This window comes from Pyxicephalus adspersus, chromosome 5 (genome assembly GCF_032062135.1).
Source record: "Pyxicephalus adspersus chromosome 5, UCB_Pads_2.0, whole genome shotgun sequence".
NCBI classification, from domain to species: Eukaryota; Metazoa; Chordata; class Amphibia; order Anura; family Pyxicephalidae; genus Pyxicephalus; species Pyxicephalus adspersus.
In genome coordinates, this window is record NC_092862.1 from 39,298,711 (window position 1) to 39,321,541 (window position 22,831).

Genomic DNA, 22,831 nt, shown 5'->3' on the forward strand with positions numbered 1-22,831 from the left:
GGGGATCTCTCACTGAGAGGAGGATTCTCATGGCTCTATTAATAAATGCAGTTGCAATACTCCTCTTTCAGAGTAAGTCATGCGGCTTGCGTTTATGAATGAACTCAGCTGACAGCTCCGCTCCTCCGATTGGTCTTGCAGGTCCCAAAATTTTGGTCTCACTGGCTGAATTTTCAGAGACTGTTCTCGCCTACATGTTTGGTAAGTGAGAACGGCCCAATTCGCTGCAAGACCGAATTTAATAAATTCACTTGCTCATCCCTTTCCAATATAGACAACACTGCTGTAACTGCAGTACTTGCAAGTTTTTTTTATTTTTCTCTAAAATAACTTTCAACTATGTTACTTTATGACTGCAAAAAAAAAACATGATAACATAAAATTGTGAATCATTTCAGTGTGTCATGTAGGTGCCAGGTACTGCAGAAGACACTGGCTTTATGGAATGCAATGACGCACAGGAGAAGCAATATGTATAGCTAATAGGTATATCTTAAACTGAAAACTCATGTATATTCAGTAATGGTTTTTCTCTAGGGTTAGTTGGGGGTTGTGGATTTGAAACCCTGCAGCTTAACACATTGCCCAGACAATCGATCACTGCTAAAGGAAGACAAAAATTATGTATAGTCACAAGCATGCCACAGAACTACTGGCTAAAGCAAAACAAAGTTCCTAGATGCACCTATAGTAAATATTTATTTTTTGTAGGGGGGGGGGGGGGTGGGTGGGGGGGGGGGGTACACACAATTAGCTGGACTTTTTGTGGCAGGAATATATTTTCAGAAAACTTCAATGTGGTGGGCAAATGTCATTTAGATCAGACATATATTGGGGTCTGATTTATTCCAGATAGATCAGATAGTTAAGAGAGAAAAACTGATAAATCACAGAGATAGGTTAAACCTAATTCCCCATTTATACTTCAGTCCGAAGTGGATTTCTAATTAGTGATCACAGGCATATACTGTATATACCTGTCATTAAATGTCACTGTTTGTGGGTCCTGTTATAAAGGAGGTAATTATACTGATATTTATTACCCCAGTATTACTATATATAATGGGCTATATTTCTTTTGAAAGGCAAGGTACTTAAAATAAAGGTAATTCTTCAACATTTTAAATAATGAAATTCAATATTTTATTAGTAAAACTCTTTTAAACTCATCTGGACTTTTGACTATTTGGTTCTCAATATCTAAATATATTGTATAACCTCAGTGTCCACTAGGGTGGAACTCTATTTTAGACATTCTTTTCAGGAATCATAAATGTGGCATTCTTCTTCTTTCAGTGAGTCAATATTTTCATTTAACTGTGACTTTTGCATTTTTAACTACTAGATGTACTTCTTTTGACATCTGAAGTGTTTTTTCCTTGAAGCTGTTACACATAAAAGGCTCAGATACGGCTTGCAGAAGTCATTTAAATGAAGGTATTATTAGCTTTTCTTTTCAAATGTTATTAAATCTTCAATAACTACTTCAGTGAAAAACTAAAAAGAAAATGTTGGCTCATATATATCACTGCATAACCCACATTTTAAACAGCTTTGAATAAGACTTTATCAAAGCATACTTAGCTCAACTGTGAATGAATAAAAAGGGTCAGATGAAAACTTTCTATACGCCTGCCAAACTAGGAACACCCCCGGGCATAGCAGAAGAAGATGACTGCTTGATTCTTTGGTGTTGGTTCCTTCAAAAGTTGCATTTATAATCTAATGTTTCGACTTGACTTTTTCTAATGTTTCAATGTCTTGAAAACAGTAGCACAGTTCCTTCACATTGTAAGCAATATTACGGTCAGATCCGATGGGTTGCACAAACTCATCATCTGTGACCTCCCAATAGTTTTATTCATTACCAGATTATACTGAAAGATAATTCAGCCTCCCATTGTTGATCATGCTTATGTTTCATTCAGAAATATTTTAACCTATGAAGTGTGTCCACTGATACTTAATACCCTTCGTTATTGTAAGTAATACAATTATAAAATATATATTAAATAAATAGATTAGCACTGCACTTCCTTAGATAAAGGGAAACCCAATATGAAGCAATAACGCAAAGCTTTATCCACTTTCTGGTCGACCCACAAAAAAGAATTATAGAAAAAATGATGGCTGGGTAAAACTACAGACCTTGCTGGTCTTCACACCTACGTTAAAATTTGGTGAATAGTGCCAGTGAAGTAGTTTTTTTAAGTAAGATTTGCTACAGTTTCTTACACGTTCCTCTCCAGAAACCTAGTTTTTAATCGTCACTTCAACTAATTACACCAGGAGGGAGACATGTTTGTGTGGGGGAGGTAAAATTTACTTCAGTTTTTAGGCTCCTCATATGGAGCAATGTTTTACACATTAAAATAACTTTTAATAAAAAGCTTTTATCAGAACTTATTTGTTAAGACTCAGGGCAGTGATATCAGCACTTTTGTTTTTAGATTCACAGCAGGAAACTTCTTTTGATCTCACACTTGCTTAATGTGAGATTGGGTAATGTAAGCTGGAAGAAGAAGGAAGAAGATGGTGGCATCTGCTCTTTCCACCACCTGGGATGAAGAAAGCAGCTAGGAAGGTGCATGAACCAATGAAAGCTAGTTGTCGATGGCTCAGCGGTAAGTGAAAATAAAGGTAGTATTTTTTAAAAAAATGAAAGTTCTGCTTTAAGAGTTATCAGATATCTACTTGACCTACATTTACAGAATTAGGATTTTTGAAATGGCAGAAGAGCCTTTTCCTTTTTTTGCAATTTACAAACAAACTCATTGTAGAAATGAAACACAACAAGCTGCTTTTATAAAACAAGCTACACATCAGCGAAAATATTTTATTCTCTTATACTTTTACACAGCAATTAAATATTTCATCCCCATTTTTCAAATCAAGTATATAATTGTGAATCATATATAGTCTTGTTGGATGGAACATTCAGTGACTTGTATAATTTCTTTGTATAAAAATGAAATCTCTTTACATACAATCCAATTAACTTTCTGTGAATTCATCCCCTTGTACTTGAAAAAAAAAAAACAGCTGAAAATATTCATATTGACATTTATAGTGATAATCACACTCAGTATTGCTTTAGTCAGCAGCATGGATTACTGCATCAAACTGAGAATTTATTTTAGGTACAATGATGTTTAGATGTTAAAAATATTATTTACAATTGTTTGTTTCTTTGGAAATACATAACCTCGTTACTCTTTATCCTTAATAATTTACAAAACTCAAACATTTTCCATTATTCTGTACAGTCTGGGAAACAAATATACAGTTGTTCTATACAAAAAAAATACAAATGGTGAACAGGATCTTATTCCTGAGAAAGCACAAAATATATATATATATCCAAGGAAGCAGAATTAATACTGTTGTAATATTAATTACAAATATTTAGTTTTGGAGGGCATCAGTGTCGGAGGGAACAAAGAAATTAAGATGTTAAAACTATAAAATGAATTCGATTTTACACTGCAGAAAAAAAATAATGGCAAGAAAAGGGATTCTTCTTTTCTGCTAAGCTGTCCTTTACGTAGTGATGTGGTATATTACTTGTTATACCTTTCCTATTACTTTTGTCTCAAATGCCAGTAACCTTAATTGTGAAAAAACTGTTCTCAGTATCCATTGACATTAACTGACAGATCTTTAAATCTCAACAGTTTTGCTAATACTGAGTAACAATCTGGATTTATTTGTCAGTATCTTGGATCAAGCAGATACTCTTGGATGACCAATCCTAGAGGAATGGTTTATAGGAGATTAGCCAGTCCTTAATGATGATGCATCAGTGTTTTTTGTTGGATTAAAGATGCTAATATGTATGATATAAATCCTGCCAGGCTTTCTCTGCTTTTAATATTTTGAGTTGTTGATAAGCAAAACAGTCCAGCAACTGGAATTTTTGGAAGAAGGCAATGCAAGCAATTGCAGACCATTTTTTTTTTTTTTTTAAATGTTAAATCAGTTAAGGCAACATTAAAGAAAAAAAAGTCCATATGAGTATATAAATGAAGAAGCTAATACACTGTAGCACAAATAAGGTATAGCATTAGGAATCCCTTTTAATAATAGAGAGAGAAAAGAGACCCAGCAGAACTTTTTATTAGTATTACCTATGGAAGTAGTAGATGCAAAAGACCACAGAAATCTAATTTGCAGCAGTTAATAAAGTATAGACACAATTCATTGTTTGAGAGTTAAGTGAACACATTACAATGTTTTGGAAACCAACTAAAATCAAGTTGCATTACACTAATATTTGCTAACAGCCACACATAATATGTTATCCAAGAAAACTTGTGTTGTTTTTTTTCTCCATTAACCTAAATGGGTTTAGAGGAAACCTTTTTTGGGAGAAATATATAGCCTACCTTTGGGAATGTCTCATTCTGCAAATGCTAGTTGCCTGGATGTCAGGATGACTCTACAAAGTGAACCTGTGCTCGAGAGCAGATCTCTTCAAGCCCTAAACAGTTACAAGGCGACTGGAGCCTGACCCTAAAGTGCTTGAGTAAAAGCAGTTACAGAAGTCAGGAATGGCTTATTTTAAATCTTTATTGTTTTTTGAAGCATGTAAGTGCTCATAGTCTGGGCACAGGTGCAGTACAATACTGTGAGTCATTATCCTGATATTGTTTTTTTCCTGTATATTAACAATCCTGATAAGACTCCTTGTTCTAGGTATAGAAGACAGTGGGCATCATAGCAACTTGCAAACCAGTATTTTGTATAAGGTTTGCTATGGTACCCCACTATTTCCCCAGGAAAGGTTACCTTTAACATTATTTTTAGTTTTACTTGCTCTTTATCAAACTTTGTTTTTCAACAGAAACTCAACTTTTTTATGATCTTTTTTTTATGATTTTGTTATGAACAAATGACAATGTATATAGCCTACTACAGGTTAATGGAGAATTATAGATGAAGCCAAAATTGTTTTTTTCAATTTTGGATAAAGTTGGGGATAAAAAATCCATCTGTGTCCTATTGGGGTGATTTCTATTCATTAGCTGTTCTGTAGACTCAACAGAAAGTAAAATGATGTATTTCCAATGTAAGGAAACAAGTGTCTTAATTGGAAGATTTCCTATCTATTCCTGTTCTGGTGACATTGTAATATACTGACACTGGTGATCAGGGTAATAAAAGTAAAGTAAAAATTTGCTGATTTCATTATATAAAAAGAGTTCCAATAAATTCTTTGTTTTCCTTTGTGCACATGTAATCACATTTCCAACAATTTGCTTGCAGTTGTGGTAACTGTGCTCCCTGCAGGTTTTTTTTTTTAACAAACAGGTAGGAGATGGACAGTAGAGAGACTTAGAAGACAAACAGCTCTGTATGGGGGTTCCCTAGGGGAAATGTAGGAAGAATATTGTTTCCATGGGTAACAGCTAAACATCTGTCCCCTTTTCCTTGAGAGGTAAGATTAAAACACAAGGCTGGCATAAATCAGAAGGAAATGGAGCACCAAGGTGAAGCATAACAATTATCTGCTACTCTATTATGTAATTTTTTTTAAAGAAATGTTGTGGATATTTACATGGCTACGTGTCCTAAATAATATTTAGTATAAATTAAAGTGTATTACATGTATACTGGGTAAACAAGGGATTACTACTTTGTGAACATATCCAAAATTTAGATTATTGTAATTATATAACTCTAACATAAGCTATCTGTTGGAAGTTACTTCAGACCAGATGAAAAGATCTTTCAAGAAAAAATTACACAGTGCATTAGACTCTTATCCAGTGTAAATACAATACAATGGTTTCATGGATACAAAGGGAAGCTCACTAGTAAAAGTGACTACATATACAATGAGATACAAGACTTCTGGGGAATGATGCAATATTTGGATGTGCATGTTTGAAGCTTTTTGGCTGTTTTTCTTAAGTTGAGTTGTATATTACAACTCTCATAATAAAGGGTCGTTTTTTTGGATTGGACGCCTTACCAAAATTTTTGTTGTCATGGGTAAAAGGTATATGACAAAAATGACAAATTTCCTAAACAGATTATAAATTGAAACTTCCCAGGGAGTAAACAAATACAATAAATGAAGAAAATATTTTTAGACTTTCACCTTCATCTATCAATTCGCACTTTTGAATTCTGAAATATGATTTAAGCTGGACTCCAAGCAAACAGAAAAGAAATACATATTTACCCAAAATGGATTTGTCTTTCTATCAAACCAATTCTGACAGGTGGGTAACACCAATTTTAGTGAAAGAATACAGCGCTGTTCTTTCCCTACCCCATTCACCTGAGGTCATCTGTCAGTTCTTCAACTCTCTTCTACTATCAACAGCCCACTCCTACCACCAACATGTTCCTTATCAGCACAATTGCATGTAGCAAACCTAATTGGTTCTATGTCCTGCCCTTTCTTTCCCAATTTGAGTGCTGGCTTCCAAGGGTAGAGACTGATTATAAATCCAATCTAGGTACCTAAACTAGGCATATTTTATTATGAGCACAGACCTGAATTATTATCCTGGGAGTTCAGCTGTAATACCACTGTATAAACCAGTGTTTTTCAACCAGGGTTCCTCCAGAGCTTGCTAGGGGTTCCTTGAGCAATTTGTGCCTCTCATGTCAGTTTAATAGATACCAATGATCTTTCTGGCATTCTTCCCAATGGACAGCAATCTAAGAGGCATTCTTTCTACTGATCACTACACTAATGTACTGTGTGTTTTAGATATAGTGATTATTGCAGGGGTTCCCTGAAGGCCTGAACATTTTTTCAAGGGGTTCCCCCATGTTAATATGGTTAAAAAACGCTGCTATATACAGTACTTTGGGTTAGTGATATAATAAACATAAGTCACAGGAAAGGTAAAAGTTGTCCAATCTTATCAAATATCTGATCTTTATTACTGACAGGATAGGGAAGAATCATAAAAATATTATTTTCACCCTTAAATGTGCCAGAGAAAAATAAATTCTAAAAAAATGTTTATTTTTTATACAAGCCCTTGAATAATAAATGTTAATTTGTAATTATATTATTATAGCTTTCAAAAATTAAAAAGGAAAAACTTTAAACAATGCTAAAATGCATTCTTTGATGAAAGGAACCCATGTGGTCAACCAGATCTACACTTTTTTGGGATAATTTAGTCAGGAGAGCATACAGATACTTCAATATTTTATAAATATTAGCTGAACCTTGTTCACTTTTTTAAGTACCTACATGGCTTTCATGTCTGAAGTCAAATAACACATGAAAGACAAATAAAAGTATAGCAGAAAAACAGTGCAAGCGTAAGAAAATAATAGCGCTGCTCTAACTGATTCAGCATTTTGTTGGAAATATGTTACCTTAAAATAAAAAAAGTAAACAAAAAGGTGCAATAAAAAAAAAAAGGAAAAATACTAAAAATCATTCCTCATAAACTTACATGGGACAGGTGTTTTCACTACATTTTCTATTATTTTTTCTGCAGGGTCACTATGGTTTGCCATAAAAAAAACATCTTTTTCCATTTATTACCTATACACCGGTTCAAAAAAATAAATGTGATCCTTCTTTTTGGCACATTCACATTGCAATCTTAGAAAACAAGTGCTATTTTCATGTAGCCATTTTTCCTTTTTTTATTTTTTGATATTTTTACATTAACATTAGAACACGGATCATAATAAAAATGTGTCCTTGATTTCCTGGGTTTTTGTATAAACGCTAATTTCCGCATTTCCAGCTCTTGTGTGTAATTAGCATATTCCAGGTTGAACAATAGGTTACTGGCAATAATCCATAGGATGCTTTTATTTCCTGCATAAAAATAAGTCAGTAGCTATTCAGGTCTCCTGAGCTAGAGTTCCATATCCACCATTCCATATACAATTGTTCACAGTTTGTGTATGTTCAGTAGGTAAGTGCATTCCTATTTGGATGGGTTAAGTTGAGTATTTCATTTTACAAACACTCGCTGTGGCACCAGAAGTTGATGAAGAGGCAGCTCCCTGACTGTCAACAAATAGAGGGTCCAAGCAAGCAACTTTAGCAGCAAAGAATGAATGAATGCAATGAAGGACCGCAAAAAGGTTGGAGAATTCCAGCTCCTGTAGAGAGATAAAACATGAAAAAGGAAACACATTATGATACCAGATATACACAGAACTGAAAGAGATTTCTTTACTTTTTTTATACATATGAAAGGTGAAACGTGTTTAAAGGTTTATAAGACTACAATATGTGCCATTTATATGCTATAATGTTGATACATGTAACTTTTAATATTTAAAAAAAATCCATCTGTTCATATTTTCAGTTTATGTTGCTGGTGCTTTGGCTAGCCACCTCTAAATATGTCAGTATGTTTCCCCATGTTTTTTTTCTTTAGGGAACCTGAATGTCCACAGGAATACTTGTTGCTCTGTCAGAAAAGCACTGCATTTTTGAGTCCCAATGCGTTTCGCAGACCATAATATCTGTTTCTTCAAGAGCAAAATAGGGCATATTAGGCCTATGTCACAAACGACTGACATCTTTATTAGTGTTTGTGGAGTGGAACTGGTCAGACGCATAATATATGCAGCTAACTTTTGATTAATGTGCAATTAAGCTTCACAATTGCTGAATTGAAAGTAAGGGTGTTTAACCTAAACTGTAGCACCAATTATTACACTTCACTGTGGTTCGACTAACTTCTCCCCATCTGTTCCATGTCAGGCCGTGTGCCTCTACTGTCCTCAGCTATGGGTCAAATATGGATGGGGCGATTTGTATTTTAAATTTTGTTCATGTCAATAATTTGTGAAGTAGGTCTGATATATCCAATTTTTTCTCCTGAAGAAGCAGAAATGATGGTTTGCGAAACGCATTGAGCCTGTTTTCAGGACATAAGTATGAAATTGAGACTACCAAATGATTGATGTTTTTTAATATCCACTATTGTCTTCTGATGTTTTTTCTGTTCTTTTTTGTATATAAATTGAAATAAACATGTTGATTGTTTTGGGTTTTTTTTTTTAAAGATTGCTTTGTTCTTAGTTAAATTTAGAAAAAGAGTCTGGATATCTATACACAACTATTTAGTAACTATCTTATTAACTCCTAATATGGGATTGTGTATGCTAAATTGAAAAAATATATATATATATATTTACATATTTGGATCTTTCTTTGATTGTTTGAAAATATGAACACGGAAATTGGTGGATAACCACAAGAAACAAAGGCAAAGACAGGGGTGGAAAAGCCAGGAATAGGTAATATATATAAAATATTCTGAACCAGAGATCTAGGGAACTTGGTTTATACTGTTTCACAGCAGAGTTATACAGGCTCTAGCTGCGTTCACTACATATCTCGCCACTAAACACCTATAGGCCTTTAATGGAATAACATGGTACCGCAGAAAGAAAGTTGGGTCGTCTGTAACCTGGCAATCTGTGAACTGTTGGGTGATATATCTATACTTATCCCAAAATGGCCTAAGGACCGGACATGGCCAAAATGCAGCAAGTTCCCTACAGCTACACCACATCTCCAGGAAGTTTCCAGGATAGCTGAGCTAAAATGGTGAAGCCACACTAGTGTCCTGCACCATCTAGACCAGTGTTTCCCTTGGGCCTGATTTGTTAAAGCTCTCAAAGACTAGAAAAAAAAGTATCATAGAAAGACTAAGGTAATCCAGTAAATCTAGAATGGATCTGATCTGGGATTGAAAACAGTTGCCAACTCATAGCAAATTATTTTTATGAAGTCCATTCCAGGTTTGCTGTATCACCCAGGTTCTCCCATAATTTTCTCCTGTCTTGAAGAGCTTTATTAAATCAGGACCAACATTTTTGAGGGCATTGTTATATTCTCATTTCTCTGACAGTTCTTGTTTGTTCTAATAAATTTATGTCTAGTAAATAGTCACTTTCAATTGGATTTGTAATGCTGAAGATGTTCTGTTGTATTGTTTTTATTATTGTTGTTTGCACTTCAGCATAAATTATAAAAATTATAAAAAGATTTTTAAAATATTTTCCTTGGGTAATATACATATATAAAACTAATTGAAGCACTGCCTATTCCATTTATTATCTACTAAATATCAGCAAATTTTAATAGCTAGAAATCCATGGATTAAATATCTACTAGTTTTATTTTGTTTATTGATATCTGTAAATGCAATTTATTTTTACTTTAACTATTACAACTTCCAGCCTGATTAGTAGTCTATCTTAGATTGCGTAATGTCTTGCATTTTATGCTTACTAACAAAAACTGATTTGCATTTTACCTTTGCTTCAATTTGTTTTGTATCCTGATTCTGGAACAGAAACTTGATTTTACTTTTCCCATCGTCTGAAGAGCCTTTCAGCTGAGAGAATTTATACCTCCATAGTATAGCCTAAAAACATGAAAAACATTAGCCCCACAATAAGAAAGAATGTGTACAAGAAGATGCAGGGCAGGTTTAGAAAGTCTGTGTCATTGTATTACTAAAAACTTTACTTCTCTTATTTCAGGACTAAGCCATACCTACCTGCTGCTCACTGACCACTAAAGCACACCTATTTTTAAAGGTTAAAAACAATTTACAGGTTCACTACAAACCTTTAAAAGAAATATGAACTTTGTACAAAATTTATACAAAATGAAATAAAAGCTATTGGAGTGACTGAAACAAAATAAACATTGCTAAACATTCCTCAATAATACTAATTCATAGGTACATATTAGGTTAGGTTGAAAAAAGACATAAGCCCACACTTTATTAATAATACAATGGCAAACATAAAAATAAACTGCTTCGTGCCATGTTTAAAATAAAATGTTAACTGATTACTATGGGAAACACAGTGAGAATATACAGAAAATCCTTATCTATACATACGCAACCTTATGTCAGCATGAGAACTTAAGACAATGCCATGTATATGGTTTGAAAATATCGTATACTTAAATGACAAAGCTGAAAAGATAACAGCAGAAAAAAAAACTCCTCACCACCTCATGCAGCTTTTAATGCTGAGTGAAGGAGTTCAAGGATTTCGAGTATGCCTTCTACCACATCTGCTTTGCAGAAATTTTGGCATATGTTGTCCCACCCATAGTTAAGTGCTGAGGAGAATGCTGCGGCTCCCTTCTACCTTCTCAACAACAGAAGAATAAATGATTTATTGACCACATTTCTCTCATTCTAGATAGACAAGTTATGATTACCCAAGCTTCAAGATTTAGGGCCGCCAAGTTTTCTCCTTTTCAAAGCTTTGTGGGCAGTAAAGTGGGCAAAATCTGACTTCCAGTTAAAATATGTTCATGCACATTTGGCTGTAAGCACTCTTCCATGGAAAGGAGCCTTTACCACAATCAGCAGTACCAAAATGAAATTCCATGATGGAAAATACATTTTACCTGTGGCTTTATTCTGATTGCAGCTTGCAAGAATTGGGATGACATTGTCTTGGATGTCAAGGCCCATAATACAGATAATAAAGAATCTGGATGTGGATGATGTCTCCTTCCTTACATGTCTGTTCAGCAATTATTTTAGTAAGATTTTTCAAGAAAGCGGTGGGAATTCAGGGAGGCATTCCCCCATATAGCACTATTTTTCTTGTCCTACTGTGTTTACCATGTATTAAAATAGTATTTACCTTCAAATGTGGCACAGAACATTTTTTCTCACTGTGGTGCCTAGAGCAATCAATTAGTATTTTTCTCTTTCTCAATGTGTTTTCCACAGCAACTAGTTGGTACTTTAAACATGCTGCAAAGCACTTTTTGGCATTATATCACTTATTCCTCACTTGCAAGTTGATTACAATAATTAGGTGCCTAATACATTTTTTTTTTACTTTTTTTTCTGATCCTAATACTTATAAAGCTAAAACAAAGTTCAATTATAAATAATTAGTGAAGAAATTATATAAAAATAGTAGTTTACCTTGGTTGCAGCATCAAAGCAGATGAATCCCATACCAAAGTCAATAGTAAGGCCCATTAAATGGCTGTCAATAACACAGGCATATGTTTTGCACTGAAAATATACAATCCATAATTATTAGAAATCACAAAAGATTAGTTAATTAAAAGATACAAATAAATGGATTCTTTATGTTTAATGATACATTATTAAGTACCAGCTTACTAAACCTTCTTTTTTTTTTTTACCAGATAAGTCTTTTCAGTTCTGTGGTTGTTTTTAGAAAACATCTAAGTCATTTTGAATAAATCCAAACAAATTTAATTTTTTAGGGCAAATATGGCTTCCTATCGGTGCCCCAATAATGCCAGTTAACAAGCCAAAATAAATATTTTTTTTATTTGCTGTAATTTTTACCAAAAATGTGTTTATACACTATTGCAAACTATTAATATATATGTAGCATTATACACCAGCACTATACTGTATACACAGCTTTATATACACTAAACTTATCTATACAGCACTTTCCTGGAACTTTTCGTGCCAGTCTACATTGGGTCAGCTCTGCCTCCCGATCCCAATTGGACAACTCTACAAAAAAAAAAAAAAGCTTGCTAGTCCCTCAACAACTTAATTCCTTTTTTGTCCTTGATCCACAAAAATCTTTCCACTATGAACTAGGAGTAAGACCCCTTACTACAACTGCTTCTAAGAGGGTTCAGCCTTTCCTAGTGAGAAGACCCCATGTTAAAACCTCTAGAAGGTACAGGGCTATATTACTGCAACATAAATAGGAGCTAACTATTATGATAGCTTGAGCATTTCCTCTTTAATTGTTTCAAGCAAGATGTTTAGAAGAGGATCCATGAATGTACAAAATCCTGAGCTTCAAAGCAGACTCACTACAAATGCGGGAGCCCACACTGTGTGCCACTCTTGGCAGTTAGAACAGTGTACCTAATAAAGTGGCCAGTGCTTTGACTGGTGCATTGTGGAGGTGTTTTGAAATGGCAATAAAAAAATTGCACCAATGTATGCAATGTGAGTTTCCTGGCTTAGCTGCAACACACAGATGTGAAGCCAAGCTTTTTGCATCTTAAGCATATATAAAGTAAATGTTTGAATATTCATTACCTGACAACATTACCGCAAAAAAACTTCAAAAACAAATATTGGGTAAAATGTATTTCATACATTTAACAGAGCCAGAACCTTAAGCCCAATAATTCTGTTTAGCAAAACCTTACCCTCTATTTATTATTCATAGGAAATAGTAGCGTCCAAGTGGAGTTCAATTTTATCATTCTTAATTCATATGGTAAAAATCCTGACAAGCCAGTAAATCTATTAGAATATTTTGGCAAGTTGTTCATAGACATTAATTTTATGTCAAACAGCATGCTGGTAACTATAGTGGCAGTCCAACCAAATTGATATTTTGGTTACTATTAAATGCTAGTGGGATAATCTACTTGTCAGCTTCTCAGATCAATCAGAACCATCTCTAGCAATATTTAACCTTCCAGGGAGTTTTATCTCAATGTAATGGTCTGACAGGTAGGACAAGATGAAAACTAGCCTAAGCAGTTATTTAGTGTCAAAGACTAACTAGATTTATTTCATTCCTGGAATGAAAAGCTGTTCTTTGTTTTCTTGTAAGTTGACCTTAATAGGTATTTTATTTGGTTTTCAGAATAAAGCACAATATTAATTCATAAACAGATGACTGAAATAGGTTACTTTCCTCTTATTTCCTTTTAGCTCTAGTTAGATGATTCTCAGCATGAAAATAAATGTAATTTTGGAATGATTATTTTAAGCTGAATGGACACAGTTATATTTATTGTATTTGTTCTGTTCAACTCTCTTTGAGCACTGTACTTTATAGAAAAAGCAGCATGTGATATAATTATCTAGGCTAAAATTTTAATTTTTACTATTGAACCGCACTGTGAGACTATATTTCCATATGCATGCCAGCTGTTCCTTTCATTAAAACATATCCTTTAACAGGAACTATGACAGTGATAAATAATTATTAATGTTTCCTATTTTCATCTGTATTAAGTCAGTGCCCTTACAATCTAATTTAGGAGCTTGTTGGAAATCTCAATGCATAAAAGATGTTAAAAAAACAAGTACCAGTCATTTTTTTGAACAGATATCTATTTGTAAACGTGTCTTTTTTTAAATTGATAAATCATTCATTATCATTATTCAGAATAATCAAGAAAGAACACAGGACACAGAACTGAGCACAAGTACAAATCTGCATTTTGTAAATGAATTTCAAAATAAAAACAAAGTAAGGACTACATGGCTTGAGAGTCAATGAGCCTGATTTATTAAAGCTCTTCAAAGCTGAAGATACACTTCTCCATTTCTTCGGTGAACCTGGGTCATCCAACAAACCTGGAATGGATACTTACATATATATAATAACACTATATCACAAAGATAGGTCTTTATAATTTTAGACTAAGATAACAGTTTTTGTGGCCATACCTTTTGAAGATCTCAAAGTGTTGCAGAGTTTCAGACAAGCGCATATTGATCTTAATGACCATCATTCTAAGTCAAGGGGATCAGCACATGTATGATCAGCAGTAAAATGATTACATACTACAAATGTAAATTGTCCAATCACAGTCAAACATTACTACAAAAAGTTCTTGCCTGTATTCTTTCAACTTCAAGAAACGTTGTCGTGTGGAATGCTTTTTCCCAGGTTATTAGTTCATTCTCCAGCTCCACAGAGAAATATAGGTCTTCCCCAGATTCAGACTGAACTCCAAAGCAGTGTTTCCGCCGGTCCAGAAGATCACTGTCCTGATTAAAACCTAAAGTTATACAATCTGGCATACATCAAGAAATATTTCTTACATTTCTTTAAATATACCGTTATATACCCTTTAAATATACCACATAAACCAGAACCTTGAGAATGAACAATCCAACTATAATGGGTAAATCATCATGTCAAGTCACTACTGAAATGATAAGGTGTGCCCATGTATTACAATATACCTGGCAAGGCATGTGCTTTATAAGAAGACTTGTCTAAAGTGTAAGTGTAAAGTGTATTAATACCTAACTTTTTATGAGATAAAATATTTTTTAGTCTTAGCTACAGTTCCAGAGTGATTGACTGCATTGTTTCACAAATACTTACCAATACGATACACTAATATGTCCAAAATAGGTTTTTATACTTTTTTTTTTTAAACAATATAATTTTACTAAAACTAAGCCCACTGATTTAACACTTTCCCAAAACAGTCATATATGTGGTAAATTATAGTAGTTTGCAGCGTGCAAATTTCCAAACCACTGTGTACATTTATTTGCAAGTGTTAAACTTCAACTAGTACCAGGCAGTTGTTTACCATGCAAACCGCTTTCTGCATGTTTATTGGTGGGGATGGTACAGGTTCCAATAGAAGGGTCGGGGTACCAGTTACAATAGGTATGCTGCTGACTCCAGCCTTTGGCCAGAAGTAATGTACATAGCAGACAGCTTTCACAGTGGCTGTTGGTTGTTAGAGGAGGTACCTCTAAGCGAGTTGGGGTCTTCCTTTTCATTTGTGCTTTGGACTGAAAGGGAAGAAAAATTCTAAATTTTGGGTCTTTATCTGAACATCAGTTGTTGAGAAATCTTTCACCGAGGACTGTTGTCTAAGAGGGAGGCATCCACAGATTTGTTCTGATATGTCTACAGGCAGGAAGTAAAGGGACATCTTCCAAATAAGATATATTGCAAAATCTAACATTATCTACTCTATCCAACTGATATACTTTGATGTATCCCTTGTTGGGATGGCCTGCTCAAATTTGACATTCATTTTAAATTGACTTTGACATACCTGCTTTATTACAAAACAGACTGACAAGTATACTCTATGTAGAACACTTTTAAAAAAAGACTTGCAGTCTTATTTAGTTTAAAAATTGTAGCTGTAATTTTAAAGCTATTCTCTTTCCTCGTTTTTAATGTTGTATTTTATCTAAATTGTATAATTACCTTAAAAACTTTACACATTATTTCATAAACTGTAAATTTTTTCTCTGCTCGCATCCAGTCCCATGTAGTAACCTTGGAAAGAAAAAGAGTAGCATAACTATAGAACTTTATTATAAATAGTTTAATAATATATACAGAAAAAAGAGTAAGATAGTTTTAGGAATGTTTACAGAAATATACGCATACTATCTTTACTTACTGGAGGTGAACTGAATTTATAAAGTGATGAGCCTCTTAATGCCAGAAACTTTGGTGTGTATAAATGATCTTGGAGATTATCTTGCTCCCGTTCTTCAACCCAACCCATGTATATTATCTGAAATTTTAACATATCTATTATAAGAATTGTGTCCAGTGCAAATAAATATCTTAGTTTTGATAAATGTAATGAATTCAGGGAACAATTATACCAGTTCTCTTCCATATAGCCACTGCACGACTGCCATAGTAAAAAACACAGACAGATGTCCTGCCCTCTACATGAGAAGCTCATTAAGTGACATTGAGTGTTTCAGGGAAGGTTGATGACATCAAACAGCTGATGAGTTACAACACTAGGCATCTTGGTAATGTACATTGGTTCTCCCACTTAAGAAGGGGAAAGGTATCCTATATATTTTTATTCAACACCAGGATTCATAATTGGTTTAAACTTTGAATACGATTGACACATTTCTAATAAATTAATTTAGCTCATTTCTCTTCTATCTGTTCCCTTTTTTTCTCCTGTGATAATACCTATCAGTTCCCCAAACCTTCCCCTACCACTGTCCCCTTATGCTCTATTTTTTTTTCACCATTTCCTCCACTTCTTTCATTCTATATTTGATTTTCCTATCTCCCCCCACCATGGTCTCTTACCCTGGGCCTCTCTTCCTCTGCTCCCCTCTTCCTTCTGTCCCTTTCTTCTCACTCTCATTCCTTCTACCTCCTTACTTCTCACTTCACTTTTTTTTACCTAATTTCTCTCACACCCCAACTCATCTCTCTTTCCTCCCTTTACTCATCCCTTTCCCCAGCCCTCTTTTTCTTTCACATTACCTTTCTCCTGCCCTCAATTTTGTTCCTATATTCCCAACACATAAATGTTATCATCCATATAGTGCCTAGAGCTATCAGTTCACACAGTAATTAAAGTGTATTATGACATCCTAATCCCTTTAGATGTATGTTTTTATGGTATTTACATATTTTTATATCTACTGAATGAAAAGCCCTGGTCCAGCTACAGTACTCGCCAGACACCAGCCCCCCAATCTAACGCCGCACTCTTCACCTTTACAAGACCCCGCTCAGCCTCGGGAGACTGGTTGCCTTTCCCAGTTCACAGGAGCCCCCAGGACTTAGTGCGCAAGGGATGGTGTCTTAGGAAGGGCTGACAAAGGACCAGGAGCCCACAGATAAAGAAGTACCAAGATTTCAACAGAGACAAGTCCAGAATACAGAGCAGAGGTCATACACAGGTAATCACCCAACCAGACGAGGTACAAAAGGATAGGACAGAAGCAGAGTCAGGGTCACAAGCAAAAGGTTGGTCCAGGCAGCATAAATTCACAGGATCAGAAACAGGCAACAATAAAAGAGTAACAGTAAATCAGAAAAGAAACTCACAGCACAGCACAAGATCGCTGGACATATAAACATCTCCCAACACTGAAGCTTTATTTTAGTAGTCTTATTCGGTACCATTATGCCCATTGCAGGTTAGAGAGAAGGGATAAGTAGGGTTGATTATTGTTAATGTGTTTGACAGGTATAGCTGCAGTTGGCATTATGGTGGCAATGACCAAGCCATAGGTGGTTGAGAGATGACTTTCAAGTTGGGACTGTGCATGTTTGGGTCACTGATAGAGTAAGTGGGAATATAGAGTTCACATTTGCAAGAGGGCTCTATCTGATTGGCTGTAGTGTCTACTCCCCACTGTAAGAAGTTCACAGCATGCAGTGAATGACAATTGTTCTGTATAACTGTGCAAGATTGAGGGTAAGCATGGAGTTCAGTTTTAATGAACACCAACACAAAATTAGGTCTGGTAGATGGTTATAGATTATTACACTTCGTATTTCTCACTTTATTACCAGCATTGTATACTGGTGTGCATAAATGACTGTCCCATTTTCCCTTTGGCTGACTCAATTTCAGAGTAGCCAGTATAGAAACATGAGCTTTGTAGACAAAAATAAATCATTTATTTTTATCACTGCATCTGTTATTTCATATTTTAAGTTGTTTGTTGCAAAGTAAGAGATCTAACTTCAGCAAGATTTTTTTTCCTGATGATATGGCCAATATCAGTTACTGCATTTGAAATGAAAACTGGGATACAACTTTAAATAGAGCTATATGTCAGCCATTGCATTGATTGCAGATGTGCCAACATGTATGCAAAAAATGTATTCAAATATAATTTCAACTTTTTTTTTAATTCTTACTTTAAAGTAGGGCCTTTGTGTTTCTTTCATGGTCATTGCAAATCCTCAATGTCTAATTTTGGGTTTGCTTTACTGACCTGTCAAATGAGGTGTTGTCTTACAAAAAAGGAATAATAGAATTTTCTAAATTTTATTAACAGAAAAAGGCAGGTTAAGCACATACACCAATATCTTTTGTCACACCAGATTACTTGGAGGATGACAAATTAGGTGCCATCACTGATGAAGTGGAGTATGAAGTGGCCACCAGGTAATTTAGCTGAAGGGACATTTGCAGACTTGGAGATAATCTCTTTTCTCTATGATAAAGGTATGTCAAAGATAATTTTGTGATACCTTGAAGGCGTCATTGCAAGAATAAAAGTACAAAAGTGAATATCAGCCAGACATTTTAGAACTAATGCAACCATTGACTGTTTGGGATAAATGTGACTCAAAGCTGACAATATTCATCTTATTTTTGTTTATCCCACTGTATACTGTATATACTGTTTTACAACTGTGCACTCTTGTTTAACTTGGACTCCCTTGCTTAGCCATCTATTTTTTACAATATTTGGTTTCATTGTAGGGAAGTTCTGGTAATCAGTATGCCAACTACCATCCAATAACCTGGGGTAATTCTCGGTTGTGCACCCTGGAAAAAATTAGCAGGCTGGAGGTATATCATATGATGCCCCTTTCTGTTCCTATACAACTGTACTTGTGTGCACAAAGCCAGTTTAGTATGGAGAAACTCAATTGGCCTACACAAAGTTCTGACCTCAATACTACATGAAACCTTTGACATAAATAAGAATGGTGATCTGGTGATCTGGAGCCAGGTCTTCTTTACCAACAGTGCCCAACCTTTTTTTTTTTTTGAGTAATAAAAGGGCATAATTATGTATAGGAGTTTTAAATGGGCTGTTCAATAGGTTCATTTAATTGTAATACTCTAAGTAGCTCAGTAACCACTTTTAGCAATGTTAAGCACACTTTTAAACAGACATGCAGCTAGCTACCCATTCAAACATTAAAATTAGGTTAGTAATAATATACGTCATATCACCCAAAAATGAATGTCAACATCAGACATTGTGTGCCAAGCCTGAAATGAATAGGGAACCCAGGTGCATGTGCCCATCTCAGCAAGTAATGGGTTGTTTTTTGGGTTTTGTTCACAGACTGATTTATCTTTCAATGAGTCAGATAATGTGTGTACGAACTCCAACCCAGAATGTTTTTAGCTTTGGACAAGGTGAAGATAAGTTAGAATTTCTTTTAGGTTTGCATTTTGGTCTTTGAGCCCATTTGGAAAATGTTCTTATGGGTGAGCTTGACTTTGATACAGGAAGGACCATACAGCAATAATACATGGCCATGTTCTAACCCTTCTTCACTCTACTAACAACGTTATATATTTTTGTATTTTATATAATTTTGTTTGTGGGACAGACTTCTACATATATATCGATAACATTAATGTGCTTTTGGCCAGTCCCTCAATGCAAAGTACATTTCATTTTTTTTTTTTTTCATTATTTATCCCAGTCATATTTACAACAGGATGGCAGGGCTGTAAAAAGCAGGACCTGGTCACTGCGGAAATCCTTTTTTCATTGACACTAGTTGGCAATAAAAAGCAGTTTCATGTGATTCAGCTGAATAACACCTCTATGGAGTCAGACCTCTTACTGAGTCAAGTACACTGGAGAAAATTATTCAACATGGCTGTGCCTATCCTGAATGTAATTTTACAATGAAACATTACTGTGGAGGCTGAGAGACTTGGCAAACAATACTTTGTGTAATTAGTATTCCTTCATGTCCAAACACTGCTCTTGTAGGAGCCAGAATCTGTATAACCAAGGTAGAACTTCACTGATGTTATTGCTTAGCAACCTGCTCTTTACATTGCTGTTGCAGCATTATAAAGCAACAAAAGCTTTAAACATAATGCTTGATCTTGAAGAGAGGAGATAATTGCAGAGGAAGACATTCATTTCTCCAGCAAACAAGAAACATCTTTACAAAGTGCAGTGTGGAACAGAACACAATAAATTGCATATAGCGGTATGTACGGAGAATGCCTTTTTGAAGTTGTGTTATGACAGCTAGGCTCTCACTCACCAACTAATCTTTGATTAAATTCCTTAGAAAACATATGGTAAAATGTAGTTCATTTTTTAATATTTTTTGTATTTTTTACTTCTAATCTAACATGTTACTGTTCATGATTTCTTAACCTTTATCATATTTGGATTATTGTTTTACATGCTCCTTATTTTTTTTTTTATCAGGGAGATTTACTATTTTTTTGCTCTGGTGACCTTGTCACAGCTGTCCCCAGAAGAAGAGAAAGGGAAACCTTTTAATGGGGACAACTCATCCTATGACGATTGTATAGAAGGGGAATTTCCCTCACTATGTAGGGATTGCCTCTGACTTGATGTGTTTGCAGGCCAAGAGGTAAAGAGAAATCCTCCAAGAAAAACAATAGCAGCAAAAATAAATTAAAAGAGTTTTTAAGCTTTCCCTATACTTTACAAAATTAAAACAAAAACAAAGCAAATATTTTGCTTAAAGCAGAAGTAATTCTAAAACTAACCCAAAACAATAAATCCAGACTTCAATCCAACAGATCAGTCTATACCTAGGGAGGTTTCTTCCATCGGGTTCCGCATAGTCTTGGTGTCTGTCTTCGGCCCGGCGCAGAGGGAATGCCAGGCACTGCCATCTTCTCTCTTCTTCCTCCAGCTTCACCTGATCTCGCACTGCGCAGGCACAAGATCGGGTGATGTAGATTGGGATAAAACTTGCCGATCTCATTGCGCATGCGTGAGACTGGCAATTTTTTCCCTTTTGATGAAAGGGCTCTTTCTGCGCATGCCCGAGATGCTTGGGCGTGCACAGAAGGAGCAGCCAAGAGCCTCCTTGATGTGTGACGTAGGTATCCCGAGAGGCTCTGCACTCCGATTTATTCTTGATCGCCTAGGTAATCAAGAATTAGGGGTGTGGTGCTGCAACTTTTTTTTTTTTTTTTTTCAAATGTATACTTAATAAAATAATAAGAGGGTTGTCTACCTTTTTATGTAAAGTTAAAATTATGAGTTTGTGTCCGCTTTAAGTGATCATTTGTATCATTTATTATGGAATTAATATTATTATTATTCCAGATTTAAACAAGTGCAAATAAAAAATCCTTCTTCTCCTTATTAAAACGTAGTGTTCCCCATTTGTGACCCTTTACCCCCCTGAACAAACATTCCTACAGATGTATTTGTCGGAATAGGCATCTGCATCCTGATCATTTACCGGTAACACCAGGGTGCACCTGTTCAAGTTCCCAAGATAGAAATTAAATGGGCTATTTATCTCCTGGCAAGGTAACCGATAGTTAATTAATTGCTACTCGTAGGCAGTCGTGTAGGGACCAGAGCTCAGAATGGAAATGACCAGATCTCTAGGAAAATTGTCCTTGGCAAAAGGAGTGAAGTAATATATTTTCAGTGATTTATTTAAAACACATGCACAAAATACAAGCAGAAAGCTAAAACCAAAAACCTGAATTTTTATGCGCATTTATTCTGCCATCTCATGGATGCACCTGGGTTGGCCAAAGAATGTGTTATGCCTTCCCAAACCTACTGGATATGCTGGAGAAGACTTTACAAAGTAGTCCCATCTCCCATTTTTATTGATCTTGAAATGATTTATGAAAAATTAATGTAACTCTGGGTGGAAATAATTGTTGTAGAGGTAAGCATTACCCTTACAAAAGGAATAATATTTAGGGGTTGTTTATTTTATGTATAATTTTTTATTGGCCTACATTGTCCTTTTCAATTTACCTTAATTGGATGCAAAGAATCCCACTTGCAAATAGCATCAGAATGTACATAGTGTATGGTGCTGTGTGCTTTTTTGGTGTAAACAAATTATGATGAGATAAGTAAAAATAACCTTTGATTTTCAGTCAGGTCATAACTAACTTACACTGAGAGACAAGAGCTGTAAAGTGTAGATATATCTTAAAATAGAAGTAAGCTGGAAATGGGACCTGTATACATTATGCAATAGACAAATGCAGCAGATTTGCCTCATCTTAATGGATGAAATTACATCCATTAAGTTATTCACAAGCACAAACATCTTTCAAAAATGTAAATTATTTGTTTTTGCTCTGAATATCAGAAGCTTTAAGAGGGATAGCAATGAACATTGGATGGATGTTGCCAGATTCATAGATTTTAATATAGCGTTTTTCTGTTAAGTGACATGCCTGGAGAACATTGGTGACATTCTCTCAGCCTCTTGGAGACCTAAATTCCTATTATGAAGCAAAAAGAGCAACTCTGCTTCACAGCAAATTCAAATAAAAAGGAGAATAACTGAAGATCTGCATAAATATAAGGAAATTTACATATTTGTGAATGGTAGTAATCTTCTTTACTTGAAGCGATAACTGTACCTAGACAGCTAAAAGCACATCTAAAGC

The 22,831-nt window shown here is 34.9% G+C and overlaps 1 protein-coding gene across 5 annotated transcripts in view; it reads right to left on the reverse strand.

The window, feature by feature from the left end:
- Positions 1–2,822: 2,822 nt before the first annotated feature.
- Positions 2,823–22,831, reverse strand: part of SNTG1 (syntrophin gamma 1) — a 279,759-nt gene continuing 259,750 nt past the window's right edge. For 4 of the 5 annotated variants that reach the window (XM_072411228.1, XM_072411226.1, XM_072411229.1 and 1 more), the window contains 6 exons: positions 16,118–16,234; positions 15,919–15,990; positions 14,574–14,726; positions 11,916–12,008; positions 10,266–10,376; positions 2,823–8,091 (listed from right to left, as the gene is read on the reverse strand). In XM_072411228.1, coding sequence (XP_072267329.1) covers positions 7,927–8,091; positions 10,266–10,376; positions 11,916–12,008; positions 14,574–14,726; positions 15,919–15,990; positions 16,118–16,234 — 711 coding nt within the window. In that variant the 3' untranslated portion in view covers positions 2,823–7,926. The remainder of the gene's footprint in view (positions 8,092–10,265; positions 10,377–11,915; positions 12,009–14,573; positions 14,727–15,918; positions 15,991–16,117; positions 16,235–22,831) is intronic. The other variant, XM_072411230.1, reaches the window with a different exon arrangement.